General features: G+C 42.6%; 1 protein-coding gene across 1 annotated transcript in view; it reads right to left on the bottom strand.

Annotated features, from left to right (window-relative positions):
- Window positions 1-11501: 11501 nt before the first annotated feature.
- LOC109680828 (nuclear RNA export factor 2-like) overlaps window positions 11502-19344 on the bottom strand; it is a 67615-nt gene continuing 59772 nt past the window's right edge. The window contains exons 5-23 of the mRNA XM_074062238.1: window positions 18989-19142; window positions 18605-18688; window positions 18388-18492; window positions 18186-18266; window positions 17987-18056; window positions 17736-17824; window positions 17508-17615; window positions 17222-17331; window positions 15658-15694; window positions 15188-15256; window positions 15046-15101; window positions 14803-14910; window positions 14620-14678; window positions 14392-14507; window positions 14254-14296; window positions 13606-13678; window positions 12910-13092; window positions 11675-11735; window positions 11502-11546 (exon numbers count right to left, since the gene is read on the bottom strand). Coding sequence (XP_073918339.1) covers window positions 11502-11546; window positions 11675-11735; window positions 12910-13092; window positions 13606-13678; window positions 14254-14296; window positions 14392-14507; window positions 14620-14678; window positions 14803-14910; window positions 15046-15101; window positions 15188-15256; window positions 15658-15694; window positions 17222-17331; window positions 17508-17615; window positions 17736-17824; window positions 17987-18056; window positions 18186-18266; window positions 18388-18492; window positions 18605-18688; window positions 18989-19142 — 1651 coding nt within the window. The remainder of the gene's footprint in view (window positions 11547-11674; window positions 11736-12909; window positions 13093-13605; window positions 13679-14253; window positions 14297-14391; window positions 14508-14619; window positions 14679-14802; window positions 14911-15045; window positions 15102-15187; window positions 15257-15657; window positions 15695-17221; window positions 17332-17507; window positions 17616-17735; window positions 17825-17986; window positions 18057-18185; window positions 18267-18387; window positions 18493-18604; window positions 18689-18988; window positions 19143-19344) is intronic.

Here is a 19344-nt window from a genome sequence, read left to right on the forward strand (position 1 = left end):
GTATGTTATATGGATGTGTGAAATTGTCACAGTGAGACTCATTATTTTATACAATTAGTAGGTGACAGTAAACATAAATAAAAGCCTTCTCTGATGTCTTCAACCCCTAGTACTTGAAAGAAATCGTACTTCCCCCCAGGGAATAAAAGTATTTTTTAGTTAGAGAGCTTAAGTTTATAGGACATAATGAAAGTTTATTAATTTCTAAAAAGATAAATCATCTGGGGTTTTGATAATGGACTATGTTGAATTGGTAAAAAAGTTTGTGGAGTATTGCCATTTTAGCAATATTAAGTCTTCTGATCCTTGAACATGGGTTATTTCTCACTTATTAGGATGGCCTTTAATTATCCTTTTAGTGATTTGTATGTATTGTCTTCATTTTTGCAACTTTATTGAGGCATAATTGACAAATAAAATGATATATATTTAAGGTACAAAACATGATGTTTTGGCACACATTGCTAGGCCCTGAATGCATGTGTGTCCCCCAAAATGCTATGGTCTGAGCATGTGTATGCTCTTAAATTCCATATGTTGTGATGTAATATCCACTGCAAGGTTATTTGGACATGAGACCTTTAGGGGATGATTAGAAAAATGAGGGTGGATCTCTCATGAGTGGAATTAGTGTCCTTGTAAGAAGTTTGACGGAGATAGCTTGCCTATTCTACAACACATACACACAATAACATGGGTATATTCATTGTATGCTGAATATTACTAAAAATTAATTTATTAACATTATTTATATTAATTTATTATTTAAATTTATTATCATTTATCTAGTAAACAGCAACCTCCAATAATATCAAATAATATTGAATACAAAGAAAGCCTCTTGCATTAAATTATTTAATTCCATAAAATATCATATGAGACAAGAAATATAACTTTAGGCAGATGAAGAAGTGGATTGAGGTCAAATTCGACCAGGGTGACCCATTCAGTACAACTACAAACTTGGCCTCAGAGTGAATTCAAGGCCTTCTGGGACTGCGAGGCTGTACTTCACAGTGAGATCAGGGTAGCCATTGTGTTAGAAGACAGCATATATGAACCAGAAAGAGACTGATTATGGCATCTCCTTGATCTTGTACTTCTCAGCCTCCACAACTATGAGAAATAAATTTATACTGTTTATAAACCACCCTTATAGAAGGCTAAAGATACCAAATGCAACTGAAGGCATTTTCAGACAGAATTGGGATCACAATTTGCAGTCTGCTTCAGACTCTGCTTTTTAAAAAATTAAAGTTCTCTACTTTTTATTCTCTGAAAAATATAACGCCTGCTTATTGAAATACATTAGAGGTTTTAAATCTGTAAAGAATATATGAATGCACTATAATTCTACCAACTAGAAATACTAACTTTTAAATGTTTAGACATAATTGTGCAACTGGTTTTCTTATCAACAGAATATTATTGATATTTTTCTGGCCCCCAACTTACTAAAGTATTGCTAATAGTTAAAAATTATATATATTTAAGTTATACAACTTGGTATTTTGATAGATACATTCTCTGTGTAATATTATCAATCAACTTAATATATTCATCACCTCACATGGCTACTTTTTTTGCAATGAGAATACGTAATATCTGCAATCATAGCAAGTTTAAAGTATACAATATGTTGTTTACTATAATCACCTTGTTTACCTCATGTCTCCAGAACTTATTTATCTTGCCTAATTGAAACATCATACTCCTTGTCTAATACCTCCTCATATCTCTTGCCCCATAGACCCTGGTAACCATATGTAAGTGAGATTGTGCAATGTTTATCTTTCTTTAAGTGGTTTACTTCACTTAGCATAATGTCCACCAGATTTATTCATGTTGTCACAAATGTCAGTATTCTCTTTTTATTTACAAGAAGAATGTTGAGTGTATACTGTTGTGTTGTGTTTGCATATATATGTATGCATATATATATACACATGCATATATATATATGTATGTATATTTTTTTCTTTACCAATTCATCCATCAATGGGCCTTTAAATTATTTCTCTATCTGGGCAATTGTGAATAATACTGAAGTGAGCAGGGTACTGATTTTATTTCCTTTGTATGTGTACCCAGAAGAAGAGCTACTGGTTCATACAGTATTTCTATTTTTTTAATTTTTGGAGCCATAATGGCTATACTAATTTATATTCCTACACTAGGGTACAATGGATCCCTTTTTCCTTATCCTTGCCAACATTTATCTCTATCTTTTTCAATAATAGCCATGCTAAACAGGTATGAGATGATATACCATTGTGGTTTTGATATCTAATTTACATTACCCTTATGATTTGTGATGGTGAGCACCTTTACACATACTTGTTGACCATTTGTGTGTCTTCTTTTTTGCAGCTTAATTTCCCCCATATTTTTAACGTTGGTTAGTAAAGTGAACCATTAAGTGGATTTGTGAAAATGAACTTCCACAAGATGATTTATTTCAAATAAATGTGGGCTTATTTTGTGTATATTCTTTCAAAGCCTTTTCATTGTGCAAAAATACTATTTATTCCCTTTTTCTCTCCTTGCTAATACATCTTTTTCATTGCAGATAATTTGTAAATAAAAGTAAACACTATCTGATGACTAAAAAGAGAAATGTATCTTGACTTTCCCAGAAGAGAAAGGTGAATGGACAACATTAGAAGGGCAGTTCCACCCCATCAGATGGCCCTTTCTGGTATCGTACAGGATATTATGTGGCCTCTGCCCCCAAGACCTCTGGCCCTCATGGCAGTAAATACTGTTTCTGACTCTGAGTATTAATAAGGAAAGAAGAGAGAGAGAAAGATTGCACCTTTTCAGTTATACACTCAGAGAATTTTAGATAAAAATGAATAAAACCTACTCTGCAATAATAAATATTTTACAATGTTTTATGAATAACTTTATAAAAAGTTCCCCACATCCTATATTTTAAAATGCATTTCAGTAATTTTTATTATGCATAACAAATTCTGAATTTAAAATAAAAATTTTAGAAATCATATCAAGAGATATACTGAAAGGGATAAGAAGGAATGAGATGTCTCAACGGACCCCACCCCCCTGTTGGAGAAACCGGTACCAGATGCCCCGTGTAGATAAGATAAGCAGGGCAGCAGGGCTCGGCTCTGGGATATAGAATGTGAGGAATGTGAGAAGGTTGCGAAAGGTGACGGAATGTACGTGCAAGATGTGCTCTGCCTGCTTGCTCAATGTTGATAACGAAAATACACGCGCAACTGCTGACCTTTTACTCTGTGTTACAAAATCATTGGTTAAGTGCTGCGCAGGCTTTTGCTGTAACGGCAGGCAGTGGTCTATATAAGATCTCCCCTAAAGAGGCTCAGGGTCATGTTTTCCTAACCGGTCCTGCGTGTCCGTGTGGGAGCTCGACCCTGGCTAGCCAGCCCAATAAACTCTGCTTTGTTGATTGCATTCACGCCTGGCTCTCTGTCTCTCGGGGGAATAGGATTCCCGTTCCTAACAGTATTTTTTGAGATAGGGTCTCACAAAGTATTTGTCCATGCTGGCCTCGAACTGTGATCCTCCTGATATCTGCCTCTCCAGTAGCTAGGATTACATGCGTGAGCTACTAGTGCCAGGCCCACATCTTCAGTTTTTTATTAAAAACTTGAAATGGTGAATTGGAAAGACTTTTCTCTATTGGAACAGAAGTTGCTCATCACCTTTTTGGGGAAAATACAAGCACTTACATAAGTGTAGCAACATCCTCAAAGCAAATCAAACTGATACAGCATGGACATATATAATCAATTCACAAGTGGGTGTGAACAGTGGGTACTACTCAGGATCATCACTGCAAAGTAGAATAATGATATTATGTACACACTTAGGGCAACACACTCAGGGTACAGCATAGGCAATTTTTACTCTGTCCAGGAAGGTCACGTACTTCCTTAGCAGCAAAGTGTCATGTAAGAGAAGGTAGACCATTTGCACAAAGGCTTCTCTTTCTTTTGACTCAGTTTCTTCTCCAGAGGATTGAGAACTAGTGTTTACTATGCACTTACTAATTGCTACAATTGGCTATCCTATGTAGGGAGATGCTACACCCTTGCCAAAAAAAAATGAGGATTAGGTTAAATACTTTGCCCAAGATCATACAGCTAGTATGTGGCAGATCTGGGAATTGCACTTAAGTCTGATTCCGAAGTCCGATTTGCTGGGGATTGAACCCAGGGCTTTGTGTAGAGTTTTAGCACTGAGCCATACCCCTAGCCCTGATTTTGCTGCATCTTAAAAGCAAAGGGAATTATGTGACATAGCCTATAGCTAGAGAAGAAAAGTAAAAAAACATTGTCCTTTCCCAAAAATATCTTTTAATCAGTCTTTATTAAAAATGAAATCTTTTAAAATATGCCCTTGTAATGTGTTACTATCCAATAAATTCACATTAAGAACAAACCCTGTTGTTATTCCAGGCCCCCACAACATTACTGAACAAAGGAAATGATTACAAAGAGTTGATTGCAGTTTAAACATTCACTCCTCCCATTCTCTTTAAAGCATAGTGTAAAAATGCTTCCTAAAGTTTATAAGTTAATATTTCCTATGTTGGTAAAGATACTCTACAACACTGAGCTGCTTTCATAACACATTCCCATGTGAATGTCTTTATTAAGTTAAAAAAACAAACAAATAAATAAATAAACAAATTTCTGTTGCTCAGACACACATAGGCCAGAGGCAGAGTCACTCTCCCTGAAGGTACAAATCCAAACTCATGTTTTCGTTAAATGAGTTTGTTTGCTTCTGAGCACATGCATGCTGAGAGACTCTATCTCCCTGCAGGACAGCAGCAGTTTCCTAGGCAGCTAGCCCCCCTGGTATGACCCAGGGGGTCCTGGGGATTGGAGCTGCATAACACAGCTCAATGCAGCCCTGAATCCAGCCCAATCACAGTTTCGCCCAAGCAGAGCAAACAACACAGGCCGTTCTTTCATGAAGCCTCTCTCAGTTCCTATCCAGCCCTTCTTGGCCATGACCCAATCTTGAGGCTCCAACACTGGCAGGACGAAATGTAGCAGAAAAAGGTGTCACAGCAATTATTGGTGAACTTTGCCTGAAAACATGCCCCAAAGAATTTGGAAAAGATAAAAAAGAAAGTTCAGGGAAATTAAAAATTAAAAGATAACCAATATCTTCATCTAAAAATAGATGTTTCTTATTCACAAAATGAATGCATGAATTACAAAATGTATAAAATTTCAGAATTCATAGATATGAAGTAAAATGTGAAAGGCTTTCTCTCCTCCACCCTCATTCCCACTCCCTAGAGAGGATCACTGATTAAAGTTTGTTGTGATTCCTTCCCCACATTGCCATATAGTAATATACCTATACATTTTTTTTCCTCCTACAAATAGAAGCCATGGCTAAGGTCACAGACTGTAGAGCCAAACTAACTGGGTTGAGATCCCATCTCTACCAATAACCTGACTGTGTGCTCTGTGGGATGTTGCCTAATATCTCTGTTCCTCATTTAAGAAAGGGGGATAAATAATATCTACTTTATAGGGTTGGTATGGGGATTAAATGAGCTACTATACGACAAGTATGTAAAACACTCTGGTACATACTAAATGCTATGTAAGTGTCAGTTCTAATTTTTACAAGGACTTTATTAAAATATATTTTTACATATCATAAAACTGGGGTAGTAATACACATATGCATGGAAACGACAAGGAATCTCCTTGTATAGCTATTCTTATCTCAAACTAGCAAAAACACCATGTTTTTTCTTATTTTATGTTTTTTCTTCAACAAAATCAGAGAACAAGAGGGTGGAACAGGTTCTGCCCAAGGGAGGGGAGGGTGGAGAGATGGCCCAAATAATGTATACACATGTAAGTAAATGTAAAAACAATAAAATAAAATTTAAAAAATAAAAGTCACTCATTTCAAGTACACAATGATTTTTACTAATGTTACTGAGTGCAATCATCACCACAAATCAATTTTAGAACATTTTCACGCCACATAAGATCCGTTACTGTTAGTGTTCCTACCCTCAACCTTATGCAATCATTAATTCATTTTCTCTTTTCTAGACATCGCATATAGATGGAATGGATTTGGTTTCTTGTGTCTGATATCTTTCACTTCATAAAATGTTTTTGAGGTTCATCCATGAGGTAGCATGTGTAGTAATCTGTTCCTTTTTATTTCTGAGTAGTATTTCATTGGGTGAATATACCACATTCTAATCATTTTGACAATTATGACTAATGTTGTGAACACGTCCATGCAAGTCTTTTTGCAGACGTATTACATTTATTCCTAAGTATTTTATTGATTTGATGCTATTTTAAATACAATTACATTCTATATTTGATTTGTGGATGTTTCATTGCTTGTATACAGAAATGCAGTTTAACACATTAACATCCTGTGGCCTTGTATTTCTAATATTTTTTGTTTTGTTTTGTGGATGCCTTACAATTTTCTATGTAAACTATTTTTGCTTTTCCTTCTCCAAGCATGCAGTTCATCCATTTTTAAAATGCTATTCGATGTCATCATTCCTAATTAGATGTATCTTCTAATATTCCTGAGTAATAATTAATGTTGGGTGCACAGAATTGCTTGTCTTGCTCTTACTTGTAGAGATGGTATGTGTGACCATGTCTGCTGCTACCTTGCGTTCCCTTTAGAGCTGTGGGATTAATTAAGTTAAAGTATTATTCAAAAACTTCATGTTTTCTTAGTATATTTAACATAAAATATTGAATGATAGAAAGTAGATTTTTCACAACTGCTGAGATGAACAGATTTTTCAATTTTTTGAATTACAATCGACAAAAATTATATAAATTTGAATTGTATATGCTTTTTAATATATATATGCAAAGTGGAATGTATTCTACAACCGAGATAATTAACATATCTATCATCTTACATACTTGCTTTTTTGAGATGAGAATACTTAAGATATATTACTCTAGAAAATATAAATTATGCACTGCAATATTATTAGCTATAGTTACTATGCTGAACAGTATTCTCCAGAACTGGCCTCCAAAGTTGTTTCATCTTAAAACCGCAGCCTTGTTCCCTTTACCCAACATCTCCCCATTTCCTCCCACTCCTGGACCCTGGGAAACTATGATTCTGCTTTGTTTTAAGAATTCAATTTTTTTTACTCTGTATATAAGTACTATATAAGTACTATATTACTTGATAAGTACTATCAAGTAATATTTGTATTTCTGTATTTAACTGATTTCATCTAGAATAATGTTTCCTGGTTTCAACCATGTTCTTGCAAATGGTAGTTTTTCCATCTTTTCTCAGGCTGAATAATTTCCTATTGTGCATATGTGTGTGTACATATATATTCATCACATTTTCTTTAATCATTCATCTGTTGATGGACAATTAATTTTATTTTATGTCTTGACTGTTGTGACTAATGCTATGATGAGTATGGAAGTGCAGATTTCTCTTCAAATTAGAGATTTACATTGGATATATTCCCTTTGGAGATATATATATATATATATATATCTCCAGTGGCAGGATTATTGGATAATATAGTAACTCTATTTTAAAATTTTGAGGAATCTCTATAATGTTTAACATAATGACTGCACTAATTTACATTATCACTGTTAATTTATAAGGTTTCCGTTTCTTCCATGTCTTTGCCAACACCTGTCACCTTTTGGCCTTTTAATAATAGCGAAGCAGGTATGAGGTTATATCTTATTATTACTTTGAATTGCGCTTTCTGATGATTAAGGATGTTAATAATCTTTTCATGTACCTATTGGCCCTTTGTATGCCTTCCTTGGTAAACTGTACATTCAAGCTTTTTCTTCTTTGTAAATGGATTGTTATTTTCCTCTTCTTTTGCTAGTTCCTTTAATATTTTGAATATTAACCCTTGCTGTTGCTTGGATATGGTTTGTCCCTGAGAAGTTAATGTGCTAGGAGCTTGGTTTCCAGTATGACAGTATTAAGGTGGTAGAATTTTAAGAAGTGAGGCCTTGTGATAGCAATTAGGTCATGGGGTAAATTAATGCTGTTCTGTGGTTTGTTCCCCAGAGGTACATGTATTGAAAGCTTGGTCATAAGCATGACAATGTTAAGAGGTTGTGGGACCTTTAAGAGATGGAGCCTAGCTGGCAGTCTTAGCTCATTGGATGCATACTCTTGGAAGGGATTAAGGTAGCTCTTGTGGAACCCCAGTTAGCTCTCTCTCTCTCCTCTCTTTCTGTCCCTGTGTTTTTCTTCCTGTCTTGTGGTATGATCTCTTCTTTTCTCACATGCCCCACCATTGCCAGAATTGTGAGTTAAATGATCTTATTTTCTTTTAAGTTACCAGCCTTGAGTATTTTATTATATAAACTAATACATTCTGTCTTGTGTCATGGGTCAGATCTGGTAAGTATAGATTAGTTCATATGAGAGCAGGTTGTTATGAGAGAATAGGGTCTGACCCTTCCCCTGTCTCTTGATTCCTGTTTGATCATGTGATGCCCTCCACATGCACTCTGGCCATTTTGATGCCATCTGCCATGAGGCCCTCATTAGACCCAAGCAGATGCTGATGCCATGCTCTTGAGCCTCCAGAACTGTGAGCTAAATGAATATCTTTCTCTTTTAAAGCATCAAGTTTCAAACATTTTTGTAGCAACACAAAACAAAGACGACACCCATTATTGGATATCTGCTTTTCGAATACTTTCTCCCATTCCTCAGGATGCTTTTTTATTACTTTATTCCTTCTCTCAATCCTGCACAGCTGGATGCTGAGAGACTTATCTCAGCATAAGTCTCTCTCTCCCCACCCGCTCGTTACCAGACACAAACTATTTTGCCCTTATCTCTAATTTTGTTGTAGAGAGAGTATAAGCAATAATAGGAAGGACCAAGGGTTTTTGCTAGTTGAGATAAGGATAGCTATACAGGGAGTTGACTCGCATTAATTTCCTGTGCGTGTGTGTTACCTTCTAGGTTAATTCTTCTTGATCCAACCTTTTCTTTAGTTCCTGGTCCCCTTCTCCTATTGGCCTCAGTTGCATTAGTTTCTCTGCGTTGAGGGCAACAAATGCTATCTAGTTTTTTAGGTGTCTTACCTATCCTCAAACCTCCCTTGTGTGCTCTCGCTTTATCATGTGATCAAAGTCCAATCCCCTTGTTGTGTTTGCCCTTGATCCAATGTCCGCATATGAGGGAGAACATATGATTTTTGGTCTTTTGGGCCAGGCTAACCTCACTCAGAATGATGTTCTCCAATTCCATCCATTTACCAGCGAATGATAACATTTCGTTCTTCTTCATGGCTGCATAAAATTCCATTGTGTATAAATACCACATTTTCTTAATCCATTCGTCAGTAGGGGGGCATCTTGGCTGTTTCCATAACTTGGCTATTGCGAACAGTGCCACAATAAACATGGGTGTGCAGGTGCCTCTGGAGTAACCTGTGTCAGTCTTTTGGGTATATCCCCAAGAGTGGTATTGCTGGATCAAATGGCAGATCAATGTTTAGCTTTTTAAGTAGCCTCCAAATTTTTTTCCAGAGTGGTTGTACTAGTTGACATTCCCACCAGCAGTGTAAGAGGGTTCCTTTTTCCCCGAATCCTCGCCAACACCTGTTGTTAGTGGTGTTGCTAATCATGGCTATTCTAACAGGGGTGAGGTGGAATCTTAGTGTGGTTTTAATTTGCATTTCCTTTATTGCTAGAGATGGTGAGCATTTTTTCATGTGTTTTTTGACCATTTGAATTTCTTCTTTTGAGAAAGTTCTGTTTAGTTCACTTGCCCATTGCTTTATTGGTTCATTAATTTTGGGAGAATTTGAACTCTGGAGAAATTGAAAGAGACATTGAACTGTATCCTGCCACAAGATAAGCACTCAACCGATGTTGAAATATTCTCCACATTTGTCAAGGCTTGTTTATATTTTAAAATACGACGTGCATATTCTTAAGAAAATAGGTTTTTCAAAAATCAGGTCATGTTGTACATTTTGTTCAGTACCTTGCTTATGTATTTACTTGTATATTTCAGTACTTTCAATTATATTTTCTTGGTGATACTGGGGTTTGAACTTGCACTTGCTAGGCAAGAGCTCTACCACTTGAGCCATGTCCCCAACCCTCTTCTACTTTACTTTTCAGACGGGGTTTCACATTTTTGACCAGGGCCAGCCTGGACTGTGAGCCTCCTAGTGACTCCTCCCAGGGAGCAAGGAAAACAGGCAAGATGAACGATGCCCTAATCTTTTCCATTTCTTTAATTTTTAGTGTAGTTGAGCAATTTTACATATGTCTACTGCCATTCATTTCTGTTCTCTTAATTACCAACAGGTATAGGTTGACATGATTCATTTGGCTATTACTGTTGTTTGGAAGTAAAAGTAGTTGGCTGAAACCTTTCCTCAAGAACATGCACATGGAGCATCCGATGTCAGCTCTGTGAAGAATGCATGGGCCAGACAGACTGAATCCCTCTCACCTGACAGGCACTAGCACTAATGTAGTGCTCCATGCACAGCACATTGAAGAAGGTGAGGGGGTGGGACGGTGGTTGGAGAGAAAGGTGGATGCATGAGGACATCTGTGAAAAGGCCCATTCCCCATCCAGCTTTGTGCAAATCACAAAAGGATCATGGTATGGTTTATGAAAACGTTCAAATGATTAGGAATGAGAAGTAAAAGATGTGAGCCCCCACTTTCCCTCTCTCTCCCACAGCCCTCACTAGCCAGCAGTCATCCCTTGGGAAGCTCCTTTGTGTGTGTGTGTGTGTGTGTGTGTGTGTGGAGGGGGGTAACTGGGGTTTGAACTCAGAGCCTCATGCTGGCTAAGCAAGTGCTCTACCACATGAGCCACTCCACGAGTCCTGTTTTGTGTTGGGTATTTTCGAGATAAGTCTCATGAACTGTCTGCCCGGGCTGGCTTCAAACCGAGATCCTTCTGATCGCTGCCTCCTGAGTAGCTAGGATTACAGGCGTGAGCCAGCAGCGCCTGGCTTTGAAGCCTGTCTTGTGCCAGGTCACATGCCTGCTTCTGCAGGCCTCTAGGTAGAGCATCCAACAGAGTCACATGGTCTCCAAAGGCTAATCATGTATCCTTTCTCACGGGAATGTATTCACAAAGTAGCCATGGAGGCAAGTTTGATGGATCTGCTTACACACACAGCCAGACATGAATGGGGTTGGAGTAGAGGTGCGCAGGGGTTTCAGTCCTGGCCCTGCTGGCTCATCGTTGGGGCAGGATAAGCACAACCCAGGACACAACGTGCAATGTGCAATATCCTCTTTATTATAAAAATAAACAGGCATCTTCAGTGGGGGGAAAATACACAGAACAATTGGCCCTTTGGGTGGCTATGTTACATGGCCTACAAGTTAACTTTGGATTCTTGGTCAGCCCAGCCTCCAACCCCAGTCATGGGCATGGCCTTAAGTTCATTTCAGAGAAACGATGATGTGGATGAAGAGGAAGATGGCATCCAAGGGCTCCTCTTAGGGCATTTTTGTGAAGGCCTCCTCTGGGATCTTGCCCTCAGTCTGGAGGGAAGGAATTGGGATGTGAGAAGAGCCGGTTGCCCCGAGTTCCATCCCCAGCCCACCCGGCTTCCATTTTCCCAAAGCCCCAGAGACACCCATCTTTCACCCACTTGATTCCCAGACCTCACCTGGAGCGTAGTGAAGATCTGACCTGCTCTGGTGTAGTTCCATTCATTGTCCTCAAGGCACCTGTGGTGGGAGAAGAACAGGTGATCTCCATTACTAACACAGGACAGAAGCACTAATCGGGTGATCTCCATTACTAACACAGGTTAAGCACTAATCACCACTTAACCTGTGCTACTCATTTGCTGGGACACATGGCCAGGATGAGCACCATCGTAATGAAGAAGAAAGACCTTGTGGAAACCAAAACGTCTGTCACTGACATTCATGCATAGTCAAATCCAAAGCAGAAGAACAGAGGTGTTCAAAACAGTGAAGGAGCTTAAAAATGCACTGATTTTCAAAAAGATGCTCAAGAAAATAACAAAAGGAAATTCAGAAATAAAAATTTCCCAATCAATTTTAAGTTGAAATATAAGACACACATCACATTTACTATCTGAAGGCATACAACTCAGTGGTTTTCTAGTATAGACACAAGATTGTACAACCACCCCACCTATCTAATTCCAAAACATTTTTATCACCTCAAAAAGAAAACCCATAGCTATCAGAGATCACTCCCCAGTGATCACAGACCCTGGAACCTCCACTCTGATTTCAGTCTCTGTGGACCTGCCTATTCTGGACATTTCATATAAAGGGAATCCTAAGACCTGCCATCATTTGTGACTGGCTTCTTTCACTTGGCACAATGTTTTCAAGGTTCATCCATGAACATGAGATGTTTTTCCATTTACTTAGGTCTTCTTCAATCTTTTTGTTTTCAATCACATTTTTTTGCAGAGTATGAGATTTGAGCTTCTTTTGCTACATTTGTTCCTAAGTGTCTTACTCTTTTTGATGCTATTATAAATGGACTTGATTTCTTAAATTCATTTTCGGGTTGTTCATAGCAAGTTCGTGGAAACATGTATGATTTTGTACATTGCTCTTATATTCTACAACCTTGCTGAACTTGTTTATTAGTTTCTCTTGGTTTGTTTGATAGATTCTTTTGGATTCTCCATACAGAAGGTAATGTCATTTGAGCATTATACGATTTTAAAAATTCTGCACATGCACCGGTATAACAGTATGACATTTTTTTCATGGGCCCCTTTTTCAGGGAAACAAAATATCTGCCCAGTTATTTTTCCTAAATCTCCTGTGAGTTTTCGTCATTCATCTTCCAGCTGTCTCACCTGCACGCCCCCCACCCCGCCCCACCTCCTCTCACACGTATACCAGCACTCACTTCTGGGACCACTCGACTTTCATCCCAGACTGGACGGAAAAAGCCTGCACCATTTGCTGCTGCTCTTGAGAGAGGGTGGGCTTGGAGCTGGAGCAGATTGTGGGCAACGGGATGGGGCAAACTCTCCGGATCTCATCAGGGTTGGCGTTCCTCACAAACAGCTGGTCATTCACGATGCATAGACTGTAGGAAAAACAGTCCCTGGAATGACTGGGCAGGAAGACAACTCCCCACAACCAAAAACAGGATCCTTTTTAACCACCGCCACTCAGCAACTGAGTTCCTTTTGTATCCCTATTTTACCTGCCTTCTAGATTCCTTGGCTGGGACCCGGAAGTTCCACTTTGGGAGAGATTGTCTATCAGTTTCACTGGATTTGTAGATTTAATCTACACATGCTTTACATGCATTTATCCTACCCAACAACGTGAGGACACGTGGATACTCTTATCCTCGTTTTCAGAAGAACACTGACTCACAGAGAGGTCAAGTAATTTGACCAAGGTGACAGGCAGTGAGTGTGCTGCTGTCAAGGAAAACTGGTATTCCAACTCCAGAGCTCCTTCCTCTTAACCACTTGGATATACCTGCTGACCTTCCACAATACTGAGAATACCCCGAGGACAACATCACCACATTCACACACCACTGGCCCCAGACTGGGATTGGGGTTTCCACCCACAGCACAGTACTTACCTTGAATTGCTGCCAGGGGTAGCAATGAAGGTCCGCGTGAAGGCACGAACACATCCCTGGGACTTTCCTTCCACTTCAAGGACAACAAACAATACGTCCTTAGAGTTGCACATGCTTTACATGCTCAAGCTGCATTTCCCACTCAGAGTCTTATACCGCAGGGGGCCAGACACAGATAATTGGGCACAGGAGGGCATGGTGGTAATTTGAGGGCAACAATAGAAATAATCCAACCCCAGTGATTGGTTCCCCGTCATTATGTTGGGTCCTGTGAAAATCACTTCAAATGCTCACTTCATCGAATTCCACAGTGGTACAAGAGATTGGGTATTATTAGCCTCACTTTGTAAATGGGGAAATGGAGAGGTTAAATAACTGGTCCAAGATCACAGAGTATGGAACCGGGGTGAGAGCCATCAAACCCCACAGCCTGCGTTCCTAACACCTGAGCTATGGGGCAGACAGACAAGGGCCTAAGTCAGACCGGGATGGTTTGTGGGCACAGTGCGGGCAGCAGAACAGAGGTGGAACAATCAGAAGGAAAGGCACTAGAATCAGGGAAGCTGGGAGAGATTTGGGGGGAGGGAGCATGCCCAATCAGGGGAGGGAGCACCAGAGGATCTGGAGAGGGATTCTACAGAGACTCACCTTCCTTGAACACCCCATTGACAGAAAAGCAGAGCATCGTTTCCTGAAAGGGAAGAACACAAGAGCTCAGGATCCTGCTTAACCTCTTACCCAACTCTAGCTTTCTGAGCCTGTCCCAGGGAAGAAGCAAGTGCTCACCATCTGGAGCCACATGTCCATGAAAAAGGAACTGAAGTCATGCTGAGTTTTGGGCAATACACTGAGGGAGTCCACAATATCAAGTTTCTTGTGCTTCAGCAGCTGCTCCTGCAAGACTGTAGAAGGGAAGAGAAACAAAGATGAGGGGGCTGACACACCCTGGCCTTGGGCCCCCGTGATTGCCCCCTTCACACTCCATTTCCCTGCCCAGTCTTCTCCATCACACACAGGAATCCTTGAGATTCTTCATATTCCTGCTGTGCTTGAAGTAGTCACACAAGCTGTTCCTAGGAGAAAAAGGGGAACAAGAGGCTGTGGTCCAGACTGTGCGGGTATCCCAAGAGCTCACCTGTGCCTGCTGGTGGGGTGGGGCACACTGCTCCAGACAAGAGTCTGAGCTGAGATACTCACGGGTCTGGATCGCTGGGATTGAAGGGAATGGTCAATGAGAAGCAGGCCTCATCGTGGTAAACACTGAGGAGACTCCGTCGATCTCCATAGTCATAGGTCAAGTAATACCTGCAGGGGTGGGATGGGTGGAAGAGGACAGGTCTGTGCCCCAAATGAGACCAGAAAAATCTATGAATAGGCCAGTGCTAAGGCAGCCTAGTCCACCCCAGCTCTCCCCTTCCTCTTGGTCTCAGGGGCACTTACTCTTGCAGGAATCGCAGAACTATATTCTTTAGGGACTCAGATCCCCCATACCCTTCCTGGAATAAAACGTCATTATTTAGATTATGGGGCTGATAATGCCTCCGCAGAACACCACAAATCTCTCTTGGTCCTTCTGTCTCACCTTGTAGGGATTTATTAACACAGGAGCATCGATGTCAATGGCAACTGGTGGGGATAACTCCTGGCCATCCTAAGGAAGGGAAGAGGAAGTTAGCAGTGTAGACCATGGAATTGGCACTGGGTGACCCAGGAGATGAGGAGGCCCAAGGGAGAGCAAAGCCCAGAGGCCAGGTGTGAAATGGCCGTGGAACTACCACAGGCGAGATTACAGCAGGGGTCTGCATGGCAGAGCCCTGGAACTCTCTACTGTTATATGCAACCTTTGCGGGCCTGTGAGTCTCTGTGGGAGAGTGCTTAAGGACGTTTGCCAGAAAGAACATTCGTGTCTTTTTCAGGAACCTGCATCATCTACAATGGATGACGGTCTGATGCAAACATGCAAGCTAGGCAAGAAACAAAGGGCTTCTTGGGGGCAGGTGAGGAGGTCACGTATGTGAGGAGGAGGAGACTGTGACAAAGGTAGGTACTTACCAGGCGTAACAACGTGGGGAAACAATCCCGGATGGCACTGTCCAGACACCAAAAACCAAAAGGCACGATTGACATTTCAGGGTTGCCCAGCCTTTCTCACAGTGGCTCTCCCTCTTGCTCTCTTCCCTCTCCTTCCCCTTCGGTAGCCCTCACCTACACTGCCCTGACCTCCTTCAGCAGGGCCACAAGAAACCCCAGTGGGGGCCCAGGTTCCAGGATTTCCTTCCCTGTGCCTCCCAACCCCTCCATGGAAGGGCTGGAGAGAGCAGGGAATAGGGTGGTGGGAGCCCAGGGCTCTGCCACCTCTCTGAGTACCCAAAGCCAGGCCTTTCCATGTCTCCTGGGATGCCGGGATAGTGAGGTGAGTTAGGCAAGGCCCAGGAGGCCAGGGAGGGCAAGGCAGGAGGATGGCAACAGAAAGAGAGAAAATGTAGGGTAGGGAGAAATTGGGGGGGGGGCACAGGAAACTAGAGACAAAAGAGAAAGAGGAAGAAACACAAAGGGAGGAGTAAGAGGCTCTACTCACCCTGATGCTGGAGGAAAGAGGGGAACAAAGAAGAGTATGACTCCCTTGCTATAGTCCTCTCCTTCACCTCCCACCCACCCTTTCTAGTCCTGGGTCCTGAGGCAGGAATGATAACATACACCAGTTGGGCTGGGCTCCACTGGATGCAGGCCTTTGTCCCCAGTGTGAGCAGAGTCTGAGCTGGGCATGGGAAATGGAGCTTCCCTGGGGGCAAGAGCCATCCCCTGGGACCAGAAGGAGTGAAGGGTCAGGCCCCAGCTCAGCATGGGATGGAAAGTCTGTGGCCTCTCTTACGGTCACTGATTTCTCCCCTGAGTACAGCTCCCTGTGCACCTGCGCCTGTGTGTGTGAGGGCCTTGCCCAAGGAATCATACTTCTCTCTGGCTCTCCAGGGCTCCTCTGAGGGACCAGGGAGGTCGATGTGATGTGGAGGGAGTGAGGGGCAGTGTCCCCGAGAGGCCTGCTTTTCTGTTCTCAGCCTTCTCTGCCCTCTGCCTTCTGCTCCTGTTTCCAGAAGCCCTCTGCTCACCGGTGGTGGCCCACTTCTGAATCTTTGGTCCAGGGAACCCAGGTTTCTCCCCAAGGATGGCAGAGCCCCCAGCAATGACCCACAGCAACGGATGTCATAAAAACAGCCAATCAGGGCTGAGGCCCTCAGCATGGGGCAGCACAGCCTCTATGCCACCCTGAGACGGCGGGCACAGGGGGAGAAATTTTGGGGGACAGGAAATAAGGCCCTTCTCAGGACAGGGGAGGAAGGCCAGCCCCATCTGTGAGAGGCACAGGAGGGCATGCTGGAGGAGGCCGCATGCGCAGAGGTGGGAAACCCACCTCAGGTGAAATGTGGGGCAGGTCAGAAGGAAAGGATACCTGTGAGCATGGCTGAGGACCCAAAACGGTAAGAGGGCGGGGCCTGTGGTCCTCCCAGAGGACCATGGCTGCCTCCTCCCTTAGAGGGGGTCCATCAGGGGCATCTCAGGCTCCCGGGGGCCTCAGGATCAGGAGAGTGGACGGGCATTATTACTAGGCATTATCTACCTTACATAGACAGATTGGTCCAGGAAGATCCTGCAAAAGGGGTTCCCTTCTAACCACAGCTCTTCCAGCTTCATCCCTTTCAGCTTGTTCAATTCCAAGGCCGACTTCAGCTAAGAAAGACCGGGAGGGAACCAGTAAAGGAGTCCCGGGGAAAGAGAGACACCTGGGGCCTGCACTCAACGTCCCCACCCTCACCCTCAGGTACCTTTGTCTGCCTCGTGCCATCACCCCGGTGTGCACCATCACCTGCCCTCAACCCAAATTTCAGGTGGTTCCCCCTTCTCACCTGGTTTTTGGAGAGGTTCAGGATCTTGACTTGGGGAGCCTTCTCTACCACATCGGACAGGCCATCCAGCCCATACAGTTTGTTGTTGCACAAGTTCAAGGATGACAGCTTTTGGGCAGGAAGAGTTAGAGCAATGGGTGCTACCGAGAGCCTCAGAGACAAAGCCGCCCTGCACCCCATCCCTTCCATCCCGATATTCAAGCACCAGCACTGGGACTAAGGCCTCACCTCAGGGAAATTCCTTTGAATGATCTGCAGAGTGGCAAACATGCAGTATCTTCGATTCAGGACCATGTCAATTTTTTGGCCCTTCAAGTCTTCGGGAATCCAAGAGAGGGGAAATCAGAAGGCTGAGAGGGATCTTGCTGGACCAGTGCCAGCAATGACCCCTCCACCAAGTTGCTGTCTGTAACTGGTCTTTCTCCCAGGCAGACCCCCTATGCCCTGACATGCCCCAAAATTACCATGGTCAGCCATACCTGGGTCAAAGCGGAGCTTCTGGAGGTCCAGGGATTGCTGGGAGACATCATATCGTTTTTTCATGGTCAGCTGCACAGACAGAGATGGAGAGAATGGCTCTGAGCTGCAGGGGGTCATGGTGACAGAAACCTCAGGGAGTGGGGGAAGGAGAGATGGGTCTGGGACATGGGCACACAACGTGATTTCAGTTTCCATTACCTTTAGCTGCTCCATTTGTTCTGCTGTGAACTTATTCTGCACAGAGTAAGGTATAGAAGAAGGATTGACAATGAGAAGTATCTGCAGGAAGCAGAGGTCAGGTTAAGTAGCAGGAACTCTAATCCCAAAGATGGCAACCAGCCACTGGCCTGTCCTCCCACCCCATGACTAGGTACAGAGAATGAATGCCTCCAGCACACACCTTTCGGCCCTCTTCATTACAAATCCGGTAGCTGACATCCTTCAATGCAGAGGCAGCCCTAGCATCCTGGACAAAGAACCGGGCCCGATTTTTGTCATAGTGGAACTACAGACAGTGGAAGGCAGAAACGACGGTGTTAGAGGCCAATGGCCCCTGCTGAGCCTGGCCTCTCCCCCTCCCCTGTGCCCACTCATCCTGCTTCACCATCCCCTCTTACTTCGATGGGGGTGAAGGGCACAATGCAATGTCTCTGAATTGAATTCATTAGCCATGTCTTGTCATACTTTCTCCCAAAGGGGATCTAAGGAGGAAAAAGAAGGGATAGGAGAGAAGAGAAACAAAGAAAAGAGAGAGCATGGAATTAGGATGGAGAACAGCCCCAACCAAGTGTTCTTTCCCGACCTTCTAGCTGGCTTTAAAGAACTTCTAACGGGACCACTGACATGGTTCCTTTTTGTGTGCCAAATACGGATTTCCTAAACTTCTTTCCCTTCATTCAGAAGTTCTTCTCCAAGTAACCAGCTTACAGTGCTGAATGTGATAGTCCTTGTCTTAGGTTTCAGAACATTCTACCTACTGCAGACTTTGCCAAGACACTCACTGTGACCTTGAACCAGCTCTGCATGGCTCCATCTTGAGTGTCCTGCTCCATCTCTCTCTCTCTACGGTTTGTATCCCTCCACACAGCAACATGGATTTTGCCTTCATTACGCCATTTCCTTCTCTGCTTGTTGCATTGGGTGGCATAAGGACTGCTGTGGAAGGGAGAGAAGGGGGGGTGTCCATAAACGCTAACATAGTCTTCTAAGCACCCTTCCCTCACTGATACCAGGGCTACAATTAGGACTGCTCAACCAGTGTTCCACATCTACCATTCGTCTCTTTTCCAAGTGAAAGAAGATGATGACCAGAGAGAGTGAAAGAGTAGCACAGTCCTAAGGGCTGCTACATCCAAAC

Source organism: Castor canadensis, chromosome X (genome assembly GCF_047511655.1).
Source record: "Castor canadensis chromosome X, mCasCan1.hap1v2, whole genome shotgun sequence".
Lineage (NCBI taxonomy): Eukaryota > Metazoa > Chordata > Mammalia > Rodentia > Castoridae > Castor > Castor canadensis.